The 24,866-nt window shown below is 36.9% G+C and overlaps 3 protein-coding genes across 5 annotated transcripts in view; 1 reads left to right on the top strand and 2 right to left on the bottom strand.

Moving 5' to 3' along the window:
• Positions 1-903: 903 nt before the first annotated feature.
• On the bottom strand, positions 904-9,562 carry cfap206 (cilia and flagella associated protein 206). The gene is made up of 12 exons (XM_051137923.1): positions 9,402-9,562; positions 9,241-9,324; positions 8,584-8,674; positions 7,829-8,017; positions 6,524-6,682; positions 6,231-6,445; positions 5,940-6,059; positions 3,751-3,946; positions 2,923-3,069; positions 2,643-2,836; positions 2,398-2,541; positions 904-2,294 (listed from the first exon to the last, which is right to left on the bottom strand). Exons 1-12 carry the CDS (start codon positions 9,525-9,527, stop codon positions 2,079-2,081), a joined length of 1,881 nt encoding a protein of 626 aa, XP_050993880.1. The 5' UTR covers positions 9,528-9,562; the 3' UTR covers positions 904-2,078.
• Positions 9,563-10,354: 792 nt separating this feature from the next.
• Positions 10,355-21,017, bottom strand: il20ra (interleukin 20 receptor, alpha). 2 transcript variants are annotated; one of them, XM_051092134.1, is made up of 8 exons: positions 20,969-21,017; positions 20,603-20,871; positions 19,710-19,839; positions 18,237-18,442; positions 15,498-15,679; positions 15,269-15,413; positions 14,848-14,987; positions 10,355-12,533 (listed from the first exon to the last, which is right to left on the bottom strand). In XM_051092134.1, the coding sequence occupies exons 2-8, from the start codon at positions 20,652-20,654 to the stop codon at positions 11,847-11,849; spliced, it is 1,542 nt and encodes a 513-aa protein (XP_050948091.1). In that variant the 5' UTR covers positions 20,655-20,871; positions 20,969-21,017; the 3' UTR covers positions 10,355-11,846. The 2 variants fall into 2 exon arrangements, with proteins under 2 accessions (XP_050948091.1, XP_050948090.1); XM_051092133.1 differs by having other exon boundaries at positions 20,603-20,988.
• A 3,468-nt stretch (positions 21,018-24,485) lies between these two features.
• med23 (mediator complex subunit 23) overlaps positions 24,486-24,866 on the top strand; it is a 57,627-nt gene continuing 57,246 nt past the window's right edge. For both annotated transcript variants that reach the window (XM_051138476.1, XM_051138475.1), the window contains exons 1-2: positions 24,486-24,706; positions 24,817-24,848. In XM_051138476.1, coding sequence (XP_050994433.1) covers positions 24,656-24,706; positions 24,817-24,848 — 83 coding nt within the window. In that variant the 5' untranslated portion in view covers positions 24,486-24,655. The remainder of the gene's footprint in view (positions 24,707-24,816; positions 24,849-24,866) is intronic.

Genomic DNA, 24,866 nt, shown 5'->3' with positions numbered 1-24,866 from the left:
ATTTAGCCTAATAAAATGTAGATGAAAATGCAAAATAAAGTTCGATAAATCCAACTTTATAGCTTAAATATTAAACCAGTGTGGAAAAACATACATGAATCAGTTTTGCTGGTTTGTTTCTATTCTTGTTTACTGTGCACCTCCGATATATCATGAATAAATTATCTTAATTAAAGTCGACACCTGATGTTGAAGTCACAACTCCAACTCTATATCATTAACAAATTTAGTCTTACATATTAATTTAACCCTATATATGATGACTGATGTGCTTATTAATTAAACAATAGATAAAAACAAACCACCTTTTTTGTATCCACCTTATTTTAACCTATGGGCATGACTTCCTGTCTATTATAGGGAAATAACAAGAAGAATAACTGTTAACTGTAAACTGTTTGCACTACAAACCAGTGTGCTCATAATTCAGATAATACATTAAAATTATATGATAAAACACAAGTGGCAAAACGAGCTGTTTTGTCATCATATGTGACATCATATGAAACTATCTGAAATGGCCATGTCTACTCTTATAGGAACAAAAAGGTGAATAAAGGGTCTACTTGTATTTTGTACAGTCACAATAACAACAAAACATTGCTTTTCAAAATAAAGAAAACAAACAGATGTTGCTTTGTGCCATCACAGTTTTTCCTTTTGTGAACTTAGAAAAATAGACAGAAACTCGTCTCAGTTTTGTTCATCTGTGCATTATTTAAGTCAAATATTTTATTCAGATTTTGTCTCTTCATAGAATTGCTTTAAGGACTATGTAATTTTATTTCAGCTTTATTTCAATGAACAGAAATGTTTTTAGTAGTAATCCTATCTTAATGGCAAAACATCCATAAAACTGCAGGACACTTTCAATTTTACAGCTGTTTCAAGCCTTACATATTTACAATTTATTTAAACAACATAATTTACATTGCTTTTAAGAATAGTGACACAAATGTTGTAAAGTGAAAACAATGTATATCTGTTTTATAGATTCTCCACTTTTTTTTTTTTTCACTTTCATTTCGATAAACATGACACAATATGCTGTAGTATTAATACAACATGAAAAGAGTTTGTAATTGTATTAATGCTTCTTTAAAGCTGCTATTATTCTTCTCCTCCGTGTCACCCTAGTGCCATTTTGGAGAGTACCCACAGTGTTTGCCCGTGCTTTGATCTGCACGTAAACAACGTATGTGTGTGGTGCTGCTGATGTAGAACACGCATGTGCTGCACCTTGTTTATGTTCAAAGGAAAGCACGCACATGTGTTGTGTCTCCAAAATGGTGCTAGAGTGACACGGAGGAGAAGAATTGTTGAATAAAGTTATTTTAGTTTTTTTTTTTTTAACAAAAAAAGTTCTCGTAGCTTCATAAAAGTATGGTTGAACCACATGAACTATTTTGTCAATGTTCTTGGTACCTTTCTGCACCTTGACCGTGGTAGGACCTTTGCAGTCAGTGGGAGGGTCAGAGAGCTCTTGGATTTCATCAAAAATCGTAATTTGTGTCTTAGGGTTTAGAACGACATGAGGGTGAGTAATTGACAGAATTTTCATTTTTGGGTGAACTAAGCCTTTAACTGTCAGGAATTTGTTAAAAAAAAAATTCTAATATGTAGTCAGAGACGTTTCTAATAATATTTCTTTACTGTTCTTTATTTCAGACAAACCTACAAAACTGAAGAAGGGCAAAGGACAAATTGAAAAAAAATTAGTAGAATGCAGCAGATTTCCTAAGTGCATGTAAACTAAGTGCATTCCTAGTCATCATAAAATTAGTTAATGCTTCTTAAGAGACACTTAAAGTTCACTCAAAAATAAAAGCATAAAAGATGATATCATGAGAAATGTCTAAGATATAATGGAAGTCAGTGGTCACCAAAACTGTTTCTTCTCAACATGTGTTCAGAACACACACAAACACGTCTGAAGAGCATGAAGAGACACACAGACGTGTGACAGCTGTTACTACAGAGGCGTTTCTCTCTTTCTCACAGCGCTCATGAAGCACACATTCAGACACGTGTGTAGAAAGGACACAAACAAACAGGTTTGAGAGTTTACTGAGTGTAAGTCATTCATCAACAGCTCTGGTTAAATCCACCTTCATCGTGTTTGTTCCTCCTCTCAGTCCAGACAGGTACACCTGTGGTTTGGGTACGTTACTTTCTCCGTCTCGCTTCGTCTGGCTGCCGGCGTCTTTAGGGAGGAACGTCTGCGTGCTGTTGTGTCGTCTCATGTGACTCAGATCGGTCTGCATTGAGCGTGTGACTTTATTCCGTAGATTGGCCTGAAACAGAGAGACGGTTTCTGGTGAAATTCCCTTATTGATGATGCTGTGAGTCTGGACTGAGATCACACGTGTCAATGGGTGTATGGATGCGCTTCCTCACCAGTTTAATGGCTTTTCGTCTGAGCTCCCACTCGTTCCACTCATAGGACTTCACAATGTTGGTCTCCAGAGGGTGTATCTCTGTTTGCATACTGGCGTCACTTTTAGAGATGGTTTTCACCAGCAGTTTCTGTCCTGACTGCATCTGAGACATGAGCAGTACTGTGTGAACACGCTTAAGTTTCTACATCAACTGACTGTGCTTTAGATTGTAAAAGAAGGTCATGTGGCGTACGGCGATGATACCTCAGAGTAGGGCGTCACGCTGGCGAACTCCTGATGCAGCTGGAGCAGCTGGATGAGCTCAGGCCATCTCTTCGCCATCTCTACCACAGCAGACACAAACTCATCCGCTTTAGACGTGAACTCGTACGCAGCGCTCTTACAGCTGAAAGTGTAGTATTTCTCCTTGTGCTTTAGGACGCCGATGTTTGGATTACCTGAGAAAAACAAATTAGACGGTAAAATGTCTTATCAAATAGAAAAAATGAATTAGAGCGTACACTATTTGTTTCATTATTTGTACCTGGCAGTAAAAGGCCATTCTTCTTCACAAGGGTGAAGCCACAAAAGCCCTTATACTGCAGCGGCACGTCCTCAAAGTGAGCTGTGCTCTCAGGAAAACACCATTCACATGAGCTCATCTCTGACTCAACAATACGCTCTTCTGAAACTAACAAAAAAGCACATGTATGGGATATAACGACGGCTCAGTCTCATGTAAACTGTCATTAACACTTCATTATTCACCCCAACATTGAAAGACATAAATGAACAGTGACACACTTAAGACTGTTAATGGCCATTATTCAGAAACACCAGACTGCAGAATGCTGCCATTGACCAGTCAGAATCAAATATACAGATATTAGAGTGAAACACCTTATTTTATATGACACTTCTCAAGTATTTAGTTGTAACACAAACTCAGCACACTAATGGCCAGATTTACCAAACAGGGCAAATTAGTGTGAGAGAAAAATCCCATTAAAGTGCAGATGGAAGTGAAAAATTCAGTGAATGATCTACTGACAATGGGTGAATTAAAAAACACAGATGCAGCTAATTTCCATAATGACTAATGCAGTTACCCAAAACAACACAGACATGTCAAGTTTAAAATGGGTTAAGACCTGCTTTTCTGTGTGTTAAATAATGCCAGAAAAGAGTTTGCATCTGAGGGGTAAACTCCTACAAATGCATATGCAAGACTAATTTGTTTCCACACCTATTTATCACTAATGTTTCACTTGTGTCTTTTTTTAATTCCAGAAGATGGTTTGCGCTGGTGTGAGTTATTAGTGAATCTGGCCCTGAAAGTCAACAGTGATTTCTGTCTGGTTGTGTGTCTCACCTGCTGTCTCGGAGCATCTGTCCGCGTCCGTTCGCACCTGCAGCCCGAGCAGCAGCAGCTCCAGCTGGTCTGGGCTCAGCAGAGACTGTGCTGATAGGAAAGCTCTCAGACCGGACGCCACGTTAGTGAGCATGCTCAGTAGCAGCATCTCACCTTCCAGTCCCGCCCAGAGTGAAGCCAATGCTGTAAAATGAGGCTGACAAGAAGAATGACGCTTTACAGTAAATCTACATGTGATCACAACAGTGGCACTTCTGTACTGTAAAAAACAGACACACCAGCAGTACTTCTTATTCAGACAGAAAAGATCTGCACAACTATGTTCAAAGCTGCTGCAAAATATATGGACACCTGACCAAACGTCATGAAGTGCTATATCAGTGCAGTCCATATCCAGAGATTACACTTAAAAAATGATATTGTGTCATTTAACGCATTTATGTAATGCATACATGGTCGAGATACAACTCTGGAATCTGAGGGTGCCAAAAATCAAACTATTGAGAAAATCACCCTTAAAGTTGTTACGAATCTGGTCGGTGTTCCACGGTCCGCTCACCACCAGATGTCGCTCTCATCCTATCATCACACACTGACTGTTGCATTACACCCCGGACTACATCTCCCAGTATCCATCGCGCTGATTGCATCAGCACCCGTGACCAATCAGCAGCTCTATAAAGCCCCGGTCTTTCCCCTCGCAAGCTACGGAGTATTGTTGTGTTATTATTATTGTTCGCATTCCCTAGTTTCCTTGTTCCCTAGTTCCCTGTTTAGTTCCCTCGCCTGGCCATCTCGTCTCGACTGTCTCGCCGCCTGCCTATTGGACTCTTGCTCGTTTATTGGATTATTCTCTACGTCTTGCCTGTGATATACCTGTTTGCTACTGTTTGACCCTGCCTGTACGACCATGTTTTTGTCTCGTCCTGTTAATAAAAGCTCGCAGATGGATCCGCTCGCCTCTCGTCTTTCACTCTCCGTTACAAAAGTTGTCCAAATTAAGTTCTTAGCAATGCATATTACTAACCAAAAATTACATTTTGATATATTTACGGTAAGAAATGTAAAAATATCTTCATGGAACATGATCTTTACTTAATATCCTAATGATTTTTGGCATAAAAGAAAAATCGATCATTTTGATCCATACATCGTATTGTTGGCTGTTGCTAAAAAATATACCCTTGCTACTTCAGACTGGATTTGTGGTCCAGGGTCACTTATTTTAGGCGAGGACAAGCAATTTATCAAGCAGAACATTTCACAAAAATTAGTTGACTTTAAATTCTTTTGCTGGTCACTGATCACCTACTGTCAAATATATTTGAAATATTAATACAACCTTTTTTTTATAATGAAATTATTGATTTTGAAAAGTCAAAATTGCGAGATGTAAACTTGGAATTGCAAAAAAGAGAGCCAGAATTCTGAGTTTGTGTCTTGCAATTCTAAAAAAAAAAGTTTGTGAGAAAAAAGATCTAAATTGTGAGATAAAAAGTCAGAGTTAACTTTACTTTTTATTCTGTTTCAGAAACAGGCTTCCATAGTTTACAGATCAATTAAATAATGAATGTTCAAACCAATGAGTGCAAAATCAATCTACACTACTCCTTCCTCATCTCCCTCTTATAAATGTCTTTTTTTTTTATTTGTTGTCTTTATCCTGTTCACTGGAATAAAGGCACCGTTCTTTGTAAAGATGCTTTGGAATAATATGTGATCTTGGACCACAAAACCAGTCATAAAGGTCAATTTTTTTTTTTTGAGATTTATACATCATCTAAAAGCTGAATAAGCTTTCCACTGATGTATGGTTTGTTAGGACAGGACAAAATTTGGCCAAAATACAACTATTTGAAAATCTGAAGTTCTTAGCAATGTATATTACTAATCCAAAATTACATTTTCATATATTTACAGTAGAAAATTTACAAAACATCTTCATGGAACATGATCTTTACTTAATATCCTAATGATTTTTGGCATAAAAGAAAAATCAATAATTGACCCATACAATGCATTTTTGGCTATTGCTAAAAAATATATCCATGCTACTTAAGACTGGTTTTGTGGTCCAGAGTCACACATGTAAAATGCACAATAAAAATTAATTAAACCAAAAAAGTTGTGAACTATCAGTGAAGGTTCAGCACAAACAGACGGACAACAGCACTGCAGGAGTCACTCACAAACACTTGTGATGTAGGCACTGTGGTCTTGGTGTGCACGGTATCCTTCAGGAGCGTCAATCGAGTCTTCAGGTCAGACTGTATCCGCGTCACTTCCTTCGCACTCTGGATGACGTCCGCCTGATGAAACATGAACATCGAATCACCACGTTAACTTACTGTCATCAGTGTCATATTACCATCATTTTCACCATGTCCCACATGAAAACAAGCTGAAATCAAGAGCCTTGTCTGTCTGTCGTATCACCTGATGAACACACACCATCCAATGATGTGAACAGTGAAACCCACCAGTATGAATCTGAGGAAGGCCTCGTGTTGTCGTGCGTTATACAGAGCCTGTTTGAGCAGGTCTGGGTGGACGGGACACTCGGTGTGCTCTGCGTCCTGCTCACAGATCTTCTCCAGCAGGGCCGTGTACTGCCAGGCCAAGCGCTGAGATCCTGCCAGTTGATTCTCTATATCTGCGGCCGCGGCCGGCACCGTCTCGTTCAGGACGGCCGGCACTGCAGGAGGGAAACACACATGGAGAAGTGAGCGCTGACACCACGGTCAGTACGAGTGAACTCAGGAGACCCACGTACGGTTCTGGATGCCCTCTCCTCCTTTCCTGCTGTCCTTGTTGAAGAGGCGTATGCCGCTGACGATCAGAGTGAGTTCACTCAGCTGCTGCTCTTTGTCTTGTTTCAGCAGAGGCATGAAGGTCGCCAGCTGAGACTGAGGAAAGACGCTCTGCAGGGCCGCTGCAACAAACACACACCACATACAACATCATGCTGTTTTCTTAAACTGCCGTAACTCTGGCTGTTATTGCACTCATCTTGTACTGACACCTCGTGCCATGAACACAGCGTCACACAAGATCAAAAACAGTAGAAATGCTCCATCAGCAGCCAGTCATGACTAATTGCACAAGAAATACTTGTGATAATATACAGTATTCATTACTCACTTGAAAATGGATAGTCTATTTATTTCTAAACTGAGCAAGTATTATGCATTTAATCTTACTAGATATAGTATAAAATATACACTATGTGTACATACTTCATACTTTTCAAATGATTTTGTAAAAACCATGACACATTTTTTTCAAGGATTTACAGATGAACAGAAAGTTCTATAGAACCACATTTATTTGAAATAGAAATATTTTGTAACATAAATGTCTTTACTGTCAAGTTTGATCCAGTGTTGCCAACTTAGCAATTTTGTTGCTAGATTTAGCAACTTTTTTAGACTATCCTAGCAACTATTTCTTCAAAAAGCACCTAGCAACATATTTAGCTAAAATCTCTTTGGTAACTGTGACTCAAATAATAAAAAGCCACACATTTTCCCTCAATCAAAGGTGTCTATCAGTGCACATATCACATCAATTAAGTTGCTAGATGCAATTGTTGTATAATAATTGTTCATTTATGATAAAACCTTGTTATTAGTTTGTTCCTGCACTTGTTGATCAGTTAAAAATATGTAGAAAAATAGAAAACGTACTAGTAATTTTCTAATCTGTAACCCGATAACACAAAATACAACGTGTAATTTTAAATAAAAAATTAAATACAGAAAATTCCTTCAAATTAACACAGAACATTGTGCCCTATTTTACAGGCTTTTCTTAAAGTGTAGCACACTAACTACCAGTACACTGCTTAAAAATATAATAGTTCAGAATGTATAGTTAATACGAAAATACATCAAATGTAATTCTGTGCTCTATTCAGTGCAGTTTTGTGTTGTGATTACATAATAATGTCATCGCACAGTTACATCACAATGTCATTTAGCAACTTTTAGCAAGTAATTGTCCTGCCTGAAAATTAGTTGGCAACACTGGTTTGATCATTTTAATGCAACCTTTTTATGCCCTAATTAGACGACAGTACCTGTGGTTTCTCTCACAGTGTTAATGTCTGTGGCTGAGCCGAGGTTGGAGCGCTGTATGACATAGCTGACTATTTTGCCGTACAGGTTCTTCAGGTCGTCTCTGGTCTTGGCTCGAGAGTCCGTGATCTCTCTGCTCAGCGACAGCAGACGAGACTGCAGGACCCTCTGCTGAACCTCCAGAAACTCACCTGACACACACACAGTTAATCACATACACTCATGCATACGCCTGATGCATTCACAAAGCCCAGATTCATGTGAGAATGAGTCAGTTAACCTAATATGTGACCCTGGACCACAAAACCAGCCTTAAGTATCACAGGCCAAAAATACATTGTATGGCTTAAAATGATCGATTTTCCTTTCATGCCAAAAATCATTAGGATATTAAGTAAAGATCATGTTCCATGAAGATATTTTGTAAATTTCCTACTGTAAATACATCAAAACTTAATTTTTGATTAGTAATATGCATTGCTACGAACTACATTTGGACAATGATTTAAAAGGTGATTTTCTCAATATTTTGATTGCTTTGCACCCTCAGATTCCAGATTTTCAAATAGTTGTATCTATATTGTCCTCTCCTAACAAACCACACATGAAAGGAAAGCTTATTTATTCAGCTGATGTATAAATCTCAATTTTAAAAAACTGACACACACATGCAGGTCCAGATCATCTGTCAGATAGTTTGCTCAGCTCATCTCTTTTGTACTTTACCTGTATGGTTCATGTGAATTTACACACTTACGTCGAGAAGTGTAGTTCATGTCAAAGTAAACCTGCATCTTAATGGTGTTCAGTGTGGGACTCGTCTGGTCCATGAGTCTGTCCACACACAGCTGAAGACAATGACAATGTCATGAATCAAAGACATGTTACACTTACTGTCCCTGCGTATGAATGATCTTTTATTTATTAGCTAGACAGTGAGATTTGACAAGACAAACTTGATGCTGAAAAAAAAAACTTCACGCAAACTTTATCATTTAAAACAGATCTAAAAACCTTTCATTTTATAATTAAAAAAACATCTCTTTCAACTTTATTTGGCACGCTAATTCTTATTTTATTCTTAAAAAAAACGTAACCCTTTAAGACTTGTTTTCTAACAGCTTGTTTTCTTAAAAAAAACAAACTAGCTTCTCTATTCTTTTTGTATTCTATCTGTTTTCTTATTATATAATTAACAAAACCTCTAACACTAGCTTGCTCTGTTCTTTTCTCTCATTTATTATATTCTTAACAACAACAAACCTTGCTACATGTACTGTGTTAGGCTGAGATTTGATTTTGATTGTTTCCATTGGCCTCATTTAGATAAAAGCTTCTGCTAAATGACGAAATGTAAATGTAATGTAAATGAAGCAGTTTTAAAAGCTTTTGTAAACACGAATTCTGCATTTACCTCTATGAGTTTCTGCACATCTTGCTTTGTAAGTGTCCTGTCCACGTTAAAATGATTCGTGGGGTCCAGAACAACAGCTTTGACCTGGACACACATTAAATGTTGGAGCCACAACATTCACCGGCTGATTTATTCATATTAATAACAGCACAATCTCTCACCATGAACGCGATGAGCGTCTCACACAGAGTTTGTCCTCTGCTTGAACACGTCTGCGCGATTTCTCGGATGATGTTCCTTATAACGCCTTCGGCCTGTGTGTGCGGCATCTTACACAGCCACAACATCCACGGGATTTTAACTTGAAGACGTCTCGACGGCGGCGTTGTTGTGGTTGTCATGGAGACGGACAGCGAGCGGAAGAGGCGCTGCCGCACCAAACACAAACCACAAGAGACATTACAGTCCTGAACACAAACTATGATGTGTTAGAACCGAAAATACAAAAATCCTTCATCGCTCGTATTTACATTTGTCTCCTCCAGTGTTCATCTTACTGAGTCAGTGAATTCTGACCCTGATCACATGTCAAACATTAAATCTTTTAGATTTGCGTGATGAAGACTGTTGTGCTGTAAAAAGTCAATGTTAATAAATCATTGTGTAACTGAACATTAATTAAACTGCATAATAAATTGCATCATGTAGTTGCTGTATAGATTAGGGATGATGGGAACTGAACACACTTCTCAGATTCATGTTTATTATTTTATGACAGGTCAACAAAAAAGTGATCAAACATAATGACACCCAAGAGAAGAAAATGAGAGTCTGAACGATGGAAGTGAGTTTGTTCGTTGATAATCATTAATGGTGCTGCCATTAAATATTATAAAATAAAACAAACTCACTTTTTGTGCTGCTCTATTATTTGTAAACAAAATAAACATGTTTATAATCTGCAGTATTTATATTTATAGCCTTTATTAATCTGCATGTTTATCAAAATTTACAATAAACAAATAATAATATTTCAATAAAAATTATTATTGTGTATTTATGTACAGTTAAAATATATATGTGCAATATAATATAAAACATATGTGATGTCCTTCAATATAATTCATTTTTACTGCTACATTGTTAAGTACACACACACACACATCATACTGTCTTATGTTTCTAATGTTCACAAAGAATGGTTTATTTTTCCACTTTTTTAACATATTTGCAATGTTTCATCAGAAAATCACTGATGTACACAACAGTACAGAACAAACTCTTGTTTCATTTCTGTCAAATGAAATCTGTCTTCTGCTCAAGAGTTTGACAGTCGCACATTTTTCACTGTATTATTATTTTTCATTGTGTTAGATGTTGGTCACCAGTGTTGGGGAAAGTTACTTTTAAAAGTAATGCATTACAATTTTGCGTTACTCCCTGAAAAAGTAACTAATTATGTTGGAAAGTAATGCGTTACGTTACTTTTGTGTTACTTTTTAAATCTGGCCAGGGCTTCCTTCTTTGTTTTTAATATTAAACAATTCTAATGTAAAAGCCCTTTTACACCATGTAAAAATGAATTCACCTCAGGCTGAAAGAAAAGTACATTTATGCAGGAGATCACTCTTCAGCTAAAAAATGAAGCACAAATGTTAGTTTATCTAAAGTAATTTTTGCTTATTAGTGTGGTTGAATTGCATCATCAAAAGTCAGCTGCAAAGACACTGGTTAATAAAATTATATATGTTTTATTTAACATATTTAATTATTGCAGGGTTGCGTCATATTCTTATTTTTTATTCATTTTGAGAAATACTGAATCAATTTTTTGTGAGTGAGATCAATTAATGATGTTCACATTTAGTCTAGAATACAGTAACGTCATGTTTACTCACAGTTTCCCCACAGGAGACTTGTCAATCAATAAATGGGGAAAAAAAGTAACTGGTGTTACTTATTTGAAAAAGTAACTCAGATATTTATTAGAAATTCAAAAGTAATGCGTTATTTTACTAGTTACTTGAAAAAGTAATATAATTATGTAACTCGCGTTACTTGTAATGCGTTACCCCCAACACTGCTGGTCACACTTTATTTCAAGGTCAAATTCTCACTGTAAGCTATGATAAGGCATTATGTGCTTTATAAGTAATCATAAACAGCCAATATGCTAGTGAGATCCATGCTAATAAGCAACCAGTTAATAATGAGAAATGGAAACTAATGTGTTACCGAGATGTTTTATCAGAGATCATTTCTGGTGTGAAATAGACTTTTTTTTTACAGCTGAATAATGAATGTTGACGAGTTTTCTGATACGTGGCGTCTACAGCTCAAGTGATTGGCTCAAAAATCCTGAACCCAGTTCTCATGAAGCAAATTTCCCAATTTTATTTCCCTTGAGCAGCTTCCAGGTTGTGTACGCCTGAGGCTTTTGGAGCAAAGTGTTGGCCGTGATTAAATGTAATTTAATACAGGAGCTGAAGAACTGAACTTTGTTCAGTCTGTTCACATTCAAAGCAGAAAACAAAGTAAAAAAATCCTTCATTATGTCGTCTCATTTGTAGACCTCAAAACTGAACACCATGGATATGATAAATAGCAAGTGTATATGATCTTCATGTTGTGTCTGGAGTCTTTCATTATTCCTGAGCGTGTTGTGTTTAATCTGGGCTGGAGTGGATGATAAGGCCCCAGTCTCGCTCCATCTTGGTGAAGTCATCCTCCGACTCGCCGCTGTCCTCCGAGCTCTGTCTGAGGATGACGTTGGGCAGCAGTGTGACCGCTTCAGTCTGTACCTGTGCTTCATCCTCTCGCCCTAACAAGCCCATCAGAGGGATTTTCAGTTCTCGAGTCTCTGGGCTCCAGTCCAAAAATATCTGTGTTTGGTCTTCGTCATCCAGCTCATCCTCACAGGCATCCACAGGCTGTACTGTGTGTCCCTGTGTCCTGTACGGGCTGCTCTCGGCCTCACGCCGCACCGGAGGTTCAAAACTAGCCGGCACCACGATCCCGTAATCTCCAGCCTCGATGTGCTGCGGCTCCTGCGGCCACGGCTGCAGCTCAGAGTCCACACTCAGCGAGTCTTCGTCCTGCAGGTCAGCTAAGGGAGGAGCGGATGCCGCCGGCGGAGCGACCTGCTGCGCGTAACACGCCGCCGGCTGAGGATCAGTGTTCATAAGCTGAGCCTGTACATCAGACGCTGTCAAGTCGTCACAGGACATCAGCTGTGGCAGAGCCGCCGGACCGAGCAGTGCGGATTCTTTTCCGATCTTGATCATGTTAACGATGACTGTTGGAGGCATTTGAGGTAGGAGAGTGTGAAGCTTTTCACTCATCTCCTCCACTTGCTGAAATGACAAGAGTACAGTGTTACTTCAGCACTGAAAACAAAACTATGATGACAAGATGACATGATATGACTCTCCCATCCTCAAATAAAAAACAGAATTTTCTGTGATAGAACAGTATTCATATACACTGCTCATCAAAATTCCATTTATTTGACCAAAAATACAGAAAAAGTAATATAATGAAATATTATTACTATTTCGAATAGCTGCTTTCTGTGTGAATCTACTGTAAAATGTAGCTGATTGCTGTGATCAAAGCTGAATTTTCAGCATCATTACTCCAGTCTTCAGTGTCACATGATCCTTCAGAAATCATTCTGATATATCATTCTGATTTATTATCAGTGCTGGAAACAGTTATTTTTTGGAACCTGTGACACTTTTTTCAGGTTTCTTTGATGAATAAAAAGTTAAAAAGAACAGCATTTATTTAAAATAGAAATCTTTACTATCACTTTTGTTTTATCGATTTAACACATCCTCACTGAATAAAAGTATTAATTTCATTCAAAGGAAGAAAGAAAGAAAAAATGACTGACCCCAAACTTTGAACTGTAGTGTATATTGTTGCAAAAGATTTCTATTTTTAAATAAATGCTGTACTTTTTAACGTTTAATATATCAAAGGTTCCACAAAAAATATTAAGCAGCACAACTGTTTGCAACATTAAAATCAGTATATTAGAATGATTTCTGAAGGATCATGAGACAGTGAAGACTGGAGTAATGATGCTGAAAATTCAGCTTTGCATTACAGGAATAAATTCTATTTTAAAGTATATACAAATAGAAAACCACTATTTTAAATTGCAATAACATTTCACAATTTTACTGTTTTTTCTGTATGTTTAATCAAATAAATGCATCCTTGATGAGTAGAAAAGACATTCAAATTCTTACTTATCCCAGCTTCTGCAGAGTACATCATTACTTTACATACACCACTACCATTCAAATGTTTGGGGTCAGTAACACTGTTTTTTGAAAGTCTTTTCTGCTCACCAAGGCTCTATTTATTTGATTAAAATACACAAAAAAGAAATATTATTACTATTTCAAATAGCTGCTTTCTGTGTGAATCTACTGTAAAATGTAATTGATTGCTGTGATCAAAGCTGAATTTTCAGCATCATTACTCCAGTCTTCAGTGTCACATGATCCTTCAGAAATCATTCTGATATGCTGATTTGCTGATTATTATCAATGTGGAAAAGAGTTGTGCTGCACAATAATTTTTGTGAAAATCGTGATTCATGATTCACAGATGAATAGAAAGCATTTATCTGAAATAGAGATCTTTTGTAAAATTTTGTGTTTATCATCACTTTTGATCAATTTTGCATCCTTGATGAATAAAAGTATTAATTTCTCTCAGAAATTAGCAGCATAATATTTTGTGATTTCATTGAAATGAAGCAACAGTAGCCGGGTTTCCATCCAAAGTTATGAATTTAACTTTAAGCACAAAAATTGAAATATTGCATAAAACATTTGCAAATAAGCACCATTTCCATCCAACAAGTCAAAGAGAACAAATTGTCACTTCCTGATAAACTGCAATACATATTACTAAGAAAAGTAGGACAAGCCACTGAATATAGTAATTTTCATATATAATTTCAGAGCAAGTAGACGAAACACTTTGACGACATCTTTTGCTCAGGCACTTCACACTTCATAACAACATATCAGATGCTGTGGAACGAGATCGGTCCACTGGTTAGACGGGTTTTAGTCAAAGTCACATGACTTTTTGATGGTATGGGGGAATTTATTCGGCAAACACGTTTCCATCTCCCATTATTTGCATTAATCCTTTATCGCTCAAGTTAAAAACCACCTCAAGCGAGCGTGAAATTTTATTCGAAATGTGGCATTTCCATCACTCATTCCAGATGCGATACTTTAAAATGCGTGTGAAAACAGAGTGATGGAAACAGCTATAGTGGGGTCAGTTAGATTTTATTTTAAAGAAATTAAAACTTTTATTTTGCAAGGATGCATTAAATTGTTTAGAAGTGACAGTAAATACATTTATAACAATTTATATATATATACATATACATATATATCATATATATTTGTAATCATTAGGTGCCAGTGCTCATTCTGTTCCAGCCAGACTGACTCTCTATAAACTGGAGGTGTTCTAACCGGTTACTGACTATCACAAGTCAAATAAACTCATCCTCAGTTCTCGGTGAGATTGCGGTCTCTAAATATTGTGTTTGATGCGTGAGTGATTTAGGAAGGGTGAAAAACCAGTTTCAGCAGTGTGTGCTTGTTTGAATGCTGTGTTTGTCAATCATACCACGCTCTTGGGTAGTTTCTGTCTGTGGTCGGTGATGTAGCAGTGGATGAGACCCCCGAGCACAGTCAGAACACACAGACAGAGAGCAGACGGCAGCACGCCACCCAGCATGGCAGCCAACAGCTGATCTCTGAACGGATCTACAGCGAGGAGAAAAACACCATCGGGTTACACATTAACACACACGTTCACACACAGAGGAGTGTCTGAAGACTCAAGCATGAGGAAGTCCAGCTCAGAGCACACTGGGAAAACACCTCGGTTACAGTCAACTAGCACGAGCTGATAAAATGACAGGTTTCCTCAACTCGCCCTGTTAGTTCTGTCAATCAAATACCGCTCAAACCTGCTCGCCTGACAATCTGAAAGTGAAAAGACAAGAATCTGCCGTGGGCTGATGGAGTTGGGTTTGTTGTAGTACCTTTGGGTGTCTCCACGCACACGCGTTCGCTGGGTTTGTAGGCCAGAGGGTGAGTCTCCGACTGGGCCTGAACCACCACACAGATCTGTGTGGAAAAGTCCACAGGGCCCAGCGTCAGGTTCCCATTTTTAAGACGCATGTACTTCTGGCAGAACGACAGAAAAATAAAACAGAAATTATTCTCCTGTTTTAATTTGGATGAGTAACCGAGTGTTTTTCAAACACTAACCGTGTGATCGCTCCTGCTGCTGAACACAGAGACGCTGTAGATCATGTGTGGGAAGATATTACATAGATCTTCCATAGTGTCTTTCTGTACCTTCTTTGTTCTCCACCTGAAGGGCCCCTTTATTATGACGTTTACGTAATTCTGCAGCACTGTCAGCTCCACCAGCGGCGCGCCGAGAATCGCTGCATGACAGAGATTGATTAGCTCAACAGCGGCTAATGATTTGCTTTTATAAGGGTCAGAGTTCAGCGATACAGCCGCTGTTTACTCTCCTGCGATTACTGTAATCCTACATCAGGAGAAGCAATATAACATATAAATGGCATAACAGTGAAGTAAGTGTGAATCAGAACTATTTAAACATACGGCATTATGAGTTCACTAACATGTTTATGCTCCACCCCGGTTTCTAAGCTGAAATATCTGCATAGTTTCGGGATAAATCATGAGTCGCAACTATTCAGAAAAACTATCCTGACAGGTTAAAAGATATTGCAGGGTTGGGCGATGTTTCTAAAACAAGAAAGATATCTATAGCTCACTCTAAATAAATTTATGTGGTTTTAAGCATTTCCTAACATAACGTGACAACCCTGTTGACTTTCCTAACCCTACTAAACTCTAGTAAAACAAGCTTGAGTCTTTGTTGAACACATCTTTGTTGGGAAATCTTCTGAAAGCTCAGATTTCCCTCTGCTGACTGTTGTGACGGAGTGTAAAACCTAAAACGGCCTAGCAGCACTTAGCAACTTCTCCATATACTTCACATATTGCATAATGTGCAGTCAGCTGGGCATAATCACAAAATAAACTCAAGGTTTATTCTGTGATAATAACCGGCCGGTTGTCTGTTATCTCACTTATTACATGGAAAGACTGATTTGTGTTCAAATTATTTTATATTCTTATTACGCAAGAAGAAAGTCGATGTGAAATGTACAGAAAACTGAATTGATCTACTTGATCAAGACACCTGATATTATAAAAAACGAAAGTTTTGTTGCTTGAAATAAAATAAATGTTAGCTGAAATACTAACACTAACTCTAGCACTCTCTATTCTAATTCTATTTTATAAAACATATTTATTTATTTCAAAATAAATAAATAAATATTTTGTTTCAGAGGCCAAGGCAACATTTCTTATTCTTATTTAGTTTAACTTGACGTCCTGAAATAAACATAAAAATTAATAAAAACTACATAGACATATATTAAAGACAATAATGATAAAAATGGCAAAACACAACAAAATTTTAAATGTTGTTACATTTTAACTAATATTTCAATAATAATGGAAAATATACAAAACTAATTCAAAACATTAATAAAAACTATGGCAGTGTCTCAATGATACTAAAATAAACACTAGTTTGACGTTTGCACGGAAAGACTGATTCACGTTTAAATTATTTTATACTTTTATTACACAAGAAAAAAAGTCGAGTGGAGCTTACAGGAAAACTGAATTGATCTACCTGATCAAGACACCTGATACCATAAAAAACTAAACGTTTGTTGCTTGAAATCAAATAAAACTGAAAATAAAACTTATTTTATTTCAGCGGCCAAGCCAACATTTTTCATTCTCATTTAGTTTAACTTGATAAAACATAAAAATGAATAAAAACTGTATAGACATATTGAAAGCAACAATAAAAAATGACTAACTAAAAATTCAACGATAATAGAAAATATAAAAATTAAAAACTAATTCCAAATATTAATAAAAACTATAGTAGCATCTCAATGATACTAACATAAACACTAGTTTGAAGTTTGCATGGAAAGACTTTATACTTTTATTGCACAAGAAGAAAGTCGATTTGGAGTGCACAGGAAAACTGAATTGATCTAACTGATCAAGCCCTGTTTATTTTGCAGTAATAACTGGCTCACTGTACGTTATCCTGCTAATTACACTGTTACTTAGCAAATGGATAAATAAATCAGTGGATGTAAAATCTTAATGAAACTGAGGCAGCAACAGACGTATTGCGGCGATTTGGACGTACTGGGCAGCAGTCAATTGTCAGAAATATCTGAATACGGTGCCTGTTTGTTGTGCCATGTTTCATGTGCCATTTTATTGTACCAACGATACAGCCACACATGGATTTTAGGCATAAAAATGAGTCATTTCTAAATCCAAGGAAGTCAACAGCTCAGAGTAGAATCTGTAAGGCAAGTAATAGTCACTACAGTTATTGTTACTGCAACTACATTTCCTTGTAATTAGTGAGACAAAAAAGATTGTGAAAGCTTTTTACACCGTCTGAATGTGAAATGTTGTCACAGCAGGTTTATTTACAATGGCTTCTATGGAACGACAACTATGCTTACCATGGTAAACAAGGGAGGGACTGGAATTGTCTAAACATTCACATGCTTCATCAAATCAGTGTCAGGCTGATCATTATTCATTTTCATAATACTATTCTCTATTTATCTAGGCTTAGATAAACTAACAAAACTCACATCCGTACACACTCTCAGGAAACAAGTGCAAAAATTGTACCTTCAGGGGGTACAACAGCTTGAGTGCCCTCAAATAGACACCTTCACTCTCTTTACCCCTATAGGGTGCCTAACAGTATCATAGGAATACAAATAACTTTAAGTGTTAAGGAAGTACAAAGGTCTTTCTTTCAGCAGAGACAAGCTGTTGTACCCCTGCAGGTACAATATTTGCCATTTTTTTCTGGCAGTACATCATCATCAGCAGGCAGGTGTGACTCACTGTCAAACTCCGGGCTGAAGCGGGTCTTGCTCTCGGTCCAGACGGACTGTGCGTTTGCGCTGACGGCCCGGACTCTGGCGTAGTAGTCATCCTCCAGGCTAAAGGTCTCCTGAGACACGTCACATTCGTTCTGTGCGATTGAGGTGCAGTGCTTCACACGGCTCCATCTCACCTGCGCAGTGCTGTTCTCCTCCTCGTCGCCGTAACTGCAGGAAAACAACACGCCTGAATACTTCTTCCTGTCACGTTTAAGGTTCAAGGAAGTAGATCAGCATTTTGGTTTGTGGATTCAGTACATAAAGCGGCCTCAAGCAGTATTTGGAAAAAGTAAGTGTGCTAACAAACGCTGCAAGATATTTGAGATCAGATAAGTGTACTTCATCACATTTTAAGTCTCATTGTCTTTGAATCAGCTGGTGACAATAGCAACTACCAGTTTGGAATGTTTTTCCTACATCTCATTTAGAAAGCTGCGCCCTACAGAGGACACGTATATGCCCATTTCAGAAAAGTAACCATTATAAAAATGACTCCTGAGCTGTAAATGACTGTCTTTATCATTTCTTTCATACACTAGAATTAGCTTAACGTAAGCAGCCATCAAATGCCACCTCTGGAGGACAGCCTTCAAGATGAGACGCAGATATTCAAAGCAGGGTTATTAAACCCTAAAAACAAAATTTTTGTTACGTGTAATAAAAAAATGTTCACTGAAAAAAATAATAAAGATTTTAAACTAATTTCATTTCAGTGGCCAAGGCAACATTTCTCATTTGTATTTAGTTTGACTTGATGTACTAAAAAGAAAACATAAAAAAGACACCTATTGTTGTTAAAAACAATAATAATAAAAATGACACTAATAAAAACACACAACAAATTGTAACTTTTGTTCAATTTTAACTAAAACTTAATTAAATATAAATACAATAACTAAAAATAATAGTAGTATCGCAACGATACTAAAATACCGCTCGTTCAAAATGTGTATGTTAATTTAATGTTAATTTGACTCTGCTCAAATTACCAAAATTGGTTGAATCAAGATTTGCTTGTTTTGCTCAATGAGATTTAAAGTTCAAAGTCTGTAAAATTATTTAATTTTCCCATCAATGCCAAAAAAAGAAACCTAGGGTGGTGTCTTTTCAAAAGGTACACCTTTTTTAACAATAAGAGTGCATTAATGCTTCACTAAACACAATATTGTCTTCATGTTCAAACTCTACATCTTTAGTTTTAGCTTTTAAAAATTCTTTTCGTTAAATGGTTTAATTTAGAATTTCATTTTGTGCTTTTTTTTTTTTTTAAATAAACAACGCTTTTTTAATTTGTATCTAATGCAGTGACACTGAGGCATTTTCAAGAGTGACTTGTGAGTTCAATTACATTGAAGGCTGACTGTGGATGGTTCTCTAAAGGACTCAAGAACGCTTGCAGAGTCTTCAAACATGTTTTATTTCAGAGATCACTCACATGGCGTATTCCACAGTGTAGACGGTGTCACTGGGAGATCCTTCTCCTGGCGTCCATCTCACAATGTTCCTCAGGTTCTCTGAGTAGAAGTGGACATTACGAGGCTCAGGCGGTCCCTCGACTGCTGACGCTACAATAAAACAGATCTGCATTACATTTCTAAGATTTTTATGCACAAAGACCATGTTCAGCATTTTGAGCTTTCTTTATCTTATCTTATTGAATCCAATTGTCAGAGCTTCACAGCGACAGCAGGAAATGCAGTGATGTTCAGGCATTGTTAAAATAAATCAGATTTCATGAAACCACAGGAAGAGGCACGAGAGCAAATCTGCTTCCTGTTGTTTCTGCAGCTAAACATGAACATGTTTATAACTTAAACAACAGTAAAAGGAGCAATAATAATGAATAAAATAAAATCAGAAATAAGCATTTTTTTGAAAGCTTGTTAATGTGCACCTGTTATTATACACACTCATGCTTTCGATTCTGTTTTATTATGTACTGTAAAACATCTATAAAAGAGGCTTTGTGGGAAACAGAACAGATGACACTCATAAAACAGAAAATGAACAGCCTGGGTCGGGTTAAAACACCTTTCTCGAAATAGCCGCAGATAGACTTGAAATGAAAGATACATATAAGCTTCACTGCCTAGACTGATTTACATTGTTATATTGTATAACGTTATTATTATTATTTAATAATCACACATGACATTATAATTAGCTAATAACTGAAATATTATGGCTGTAATAAGAAAGACTTAGGTTAGACTCTTCATCACATAATGAACAAGAGACATTCAAAATAAACTATTAAATAAAATCAAACAATCACAGACTAGGTAATAAGAATACGTGGAGAGTGAAAAGAAAGATGTTCAGATTTACCTGTTGTTGTCGTCCACAGCAAACACAGTGTGATTAATAAAACTGTATCCATAGCTGCAGACTCTTAGTCGTAAACATTCTGTCCTGTCTCAGGCTGTTGTTGATTTCGGTAAATGACTCTACATTCCCCTTCAGTTCGCGGTCCGCAGCGCGCTCCCGCTCCCAGGTACAGAGTCCCTCTGATCTCAGGTGTTTCTCAGACTCATTGTAGCGCTGGTGGGCGGCGCTTGACCAGCCCTAGCCAACCGGTGAAGAGGACCGGAACGTTTCTAAGTTTAATATTTCTAATAATTAATCTTCATACCGTTTTCTTCAAAACTTTAATCTTCTAAAAGCTTTTGAAATGTTATATGTCTAACTCTTTACCTTCTAAATGACAACGTTGTTCATTGCTTTTCTCCTTGACGGGGGTTCAGTAGCAGTGACAGCAGACTGGTTATACAGGTGTGACTTCATTACCTGAATGACAGTCGCTGCGTTCCAAATAGTATCAGTCCGCCTACATAGGGCACTTCAGAATGAGAACAATCATGGCCCCTATACTGAGTCGTTCCATATCAAAGAGCTCAAAACTGGCCACTGCAAAGTGACCTTTCTTCAGATTACATTTCGGATGGACACTTCACTGCCATGATTCTTTGCGCAGGTTTAATTCTATGATGATGACGCCACCATAATTAGCTTGGCAAGATGACACATTGTGTACTGAACGCTGTTGGGGAAAGCTACTTTAAAACGAAGAAGAAGGAAAAAAAAGATTTACTTTTGGCATTTACTATGACAGGACAGACAGAAAGCATAGTGGGAGAGAGAGATAGGGAGAGAGATCAGAAAGTGCCCTCAAGTCGGGATTCGAACTCGGGACGCCCGTAGCGCAATGGCGCTGTATGTTGGCGCACTGCTCATAAGGCTATGGCGCCGGCTTGCTACTTTTAAAAGTAATGCATTACAATATTGCATCACGCCCTAAAAAAAGTAACTAATTACATTACTTAGTTACTTTTTATGGAAAGTGATGCCTTGATTTACTTTGCGTTACTTTTTTAAATCTGGGCAGGGCTTGCTTGATTGTTTTTAATATAGAAAGTTCTATTTTTGGCAAAAGTAAAAGCCCGTTCACACCAAAACAGAAATATACCCTGATGAAAAATACAGCATATGCTGGTAGGTATGTTTTGATGCTGGTTTAAGCTGGTCCTTAGCTGGTTTATGCTGGCCCTTGACCAGCAACATGACCAGCATAAACCAGCAAAGGACCAGCTTAAACCAGCTTAAACCAGCATCAACACATACCTACCAGCATATGCTGTTTTTTTCACCAGGGTATAAGACTTAGGCTTAAGGAAAAGTCAATTCACGTCTGTACAGTAGAGCACAAGAGAAGAAAGTTCAAAACACTTCAGCAATATAAGAAAACACAAATATTAGTTTGCCTAAAGTAAGTTTTGCTTATTGGTGTGGTTGAATTGGATCATCGAAGGTCAGCAAAGACATTGGTTATAAAATGGGATCAAATACATAAAGGATAATTGTGTTATTTAACGTATTTAGTGCTGGATTGTGCAATTTTTAAATTTCACTGTTTTTATTCATTTTGAGGAATACTGAATCTGGGAGATGAATTAATACATTTTTACATTTAGTCTAGAACTACAGTACACTGAAAACCCTAATAAGTTAATTGGACTAAATTGATTGAGTAAACTCGTTGCCTCAATTTAAATGAGTAATGGAATCTTCCAAAACTTGCATATTTAAGTTTATTTAACTTGGTGGTTTTGTAGACTGTACTTAAATCATTCAGTTCAACAAACTTAGCACTTATTAAATGTACTTAAACGATTGTGTTCACTTGGTATTCATTTTTTTAAGTGTACTTATATATTTAAGTTAACTCAACATGAAAATGTAACTTAAAACTGTTAAACAATGTTCTTATATTTGACTGCAAGTCATGTCAGTAGTAGCACAACAAAAAACAAACAAAAAAAGCTCATAAAATGGTTATTGATAGTTAATAAAAATAAATAAAATTGAGTTGTTACCATTGTTGTGATTCACATGCTGAATGTTGAAGTTTGTGTGTGACTCACGCACATTACCCCAAATATTAAAAGATTATATAAACGCAGTTAAAAGCTTCTTATAGTGTTTATAAAAACAAAGAAAATCTGTAAAATTGTAAAATCATTAATCAGCATGAAAAACACTCATGATTTAATTACCTAATTACCTAAAAAACCTAATGATTTAATTAGAATATAGATCACCTTCTAAAAGCAATCTATTTATTACTTTTCTTTCTTTGAAATCAAAGAACTCTGATTTCATGCTGCATTGTTGCAACCACAGAAAGAAAACTATAGTAATATAAACAAAGTTCCAAGTGCCCAACCAAAAGTAACACTATTCACTATAATGGTGAGTATTTAAAAAAAAAAAAAAAAAAAAAACCTTTTCAGGAAAATCAACATTAATTTATGAAGTCAGCTTATGTGATGTTCTCTCAAATATTTCAGTTGTATTGAAAATTCAACATTCAAGATGACTTTTTAAAATGATTTTTTTTTTCAAATGATTAATCATGATTTTGAGCTCACAACATTACAACATTACTTGATTGTATAAGTAAAGACAGCATTAGGGTTTACAGTGTAACGTCAAGATAACACAGCACACACAACCCCTCTGCACTTACTCCTGATTTCACTCAACATGGGGACAGGAGACTTCTCAGTCAATGAATGGGAAACCAAAGTAACTGGCATTACTTGTATGAAAAAGTAACTATTTTCTTGTAGGGTACATTTACAAAGTAATGCATTACTTTAGTAGTCACTTGAAAAAGTAATCTGATTACGTAACTCGCATTACTTGTAATGTGTTACCCCAACACTGGTACTGAATGTGTTTTGTCACATTTCTCTTTTGTCAAATTTACACTGCAAAGGTGGCACAGAAGCGCCTTTGAAGTGGCATTTAAGTGTTTTTACAATACTGTTTAAAGCTGCTCAGAGGTGGCATGAATGCATTTACACTGCAACAATAACCTTATTTGATACTCTGGGCTGAGGTGGCTTTATTTAGTCAGGCTTTCGTGCAACATTATGTCTTTACACAGAATTCTGAGCAGGCACAGAGCAGCCGTAACGGTGTACAGACGCCCTTTGACTGAAACTGTGCTGGCAGAAGGCAGATGTGCTAATGACCTTCTGTTTCTGGTCATGTAACTGTGTGGTTTTGGTTATTACGGGCGATTCTTCTCAGTTCTCATCATTGTATTCAGTCAAGATAACAGAACGTTTAGTTCCTCTGTCAGGGATCTGAAAGTAAAAACATATCAGCGTACAAAAGATCTGTTCTCTCGCTCTCTCTCTTTTTACACACAAAAAATGGGAAACAGCAATTATGGCATTTGTATTACACATAAAGCTATTATAAAGCAATTATATTATAAAACTAGGTCTTGTAATCCTGCAGGCGAGTTCACACAGACAAGGTCACCAGCTAGTGTTTGAGTCAAAGGTTCATTTATCATACTTTTTTGTTTCTTTGCATCTTTTTATTTATTCATAACACAGCGAGGTACTACTTTTAAAAAAGATTACTCTACCGGGTGGCATACAGAAGAAAGTAAGCAAATATATAAAACAGAAAAATAAAATTAGAGTAACATAAATTGTTAATAAATAAATCTGTGCAGAGAGAAGAACACAAGGAGTGTCATGGTTATTTGTAACACAAATGACGTAATAAGCGATTATAAAGGAGGCTTTTTAGTCGGGGTGTTTACTGATTTTTCGATTTGTTTGTTCGACTTTTTTCCTCTTCAATCTCGAAAACGCAACGCAAATCGGAACCATCATTGTGTGATTTTGTGTTCACACCGGAATGTTTTCAGCGGCGCGCGAGCTTCCGGTTCGTCCGCACTGGCGCTAGTTTCTGTTGTGTTCATGAGAGCGTCAGAACAACGTTAATTCAGCAAAACACAAACACTTCCAGCATGGACATATAAGTTTCTGAAGTACTGTCCTGCGACTGTCTGCTCACATCATGGCGGTCCCGATGGAAAGTCAGCTGCAGAGTATTTTTGAGGAAGTAGTGGTGGGTGATCGTCTCAACAAAATACGATTTTATAAAATACTGTTTTATTTAACTAATATATATCACAGACTGAACCTTTAAACTTACAAATGTTTGTTTGTTTACATCAGAAAACGGAGGTGATTGAAGAGGCTTTTGCTGGGTGAGTGAACAATGAAGA

This window comes from Labeo rohita, chromosome 20, assembly GCF_022985175.1.
Source record: "Labeo rohita strain BAU-BD-2019 chromosome 20, IGBB_LRoh.1.0, whole genome shotgun sequence".
Lineage (NCBI taxonomy): Eukaryota > Metazoa > Chordata > Actinopteri > Cypriniformes > Cyprinidae > Labeo > Labeo rohita.
This window is presented reverse-complemented; position numbering and strand designations above follow the sequence as displayed.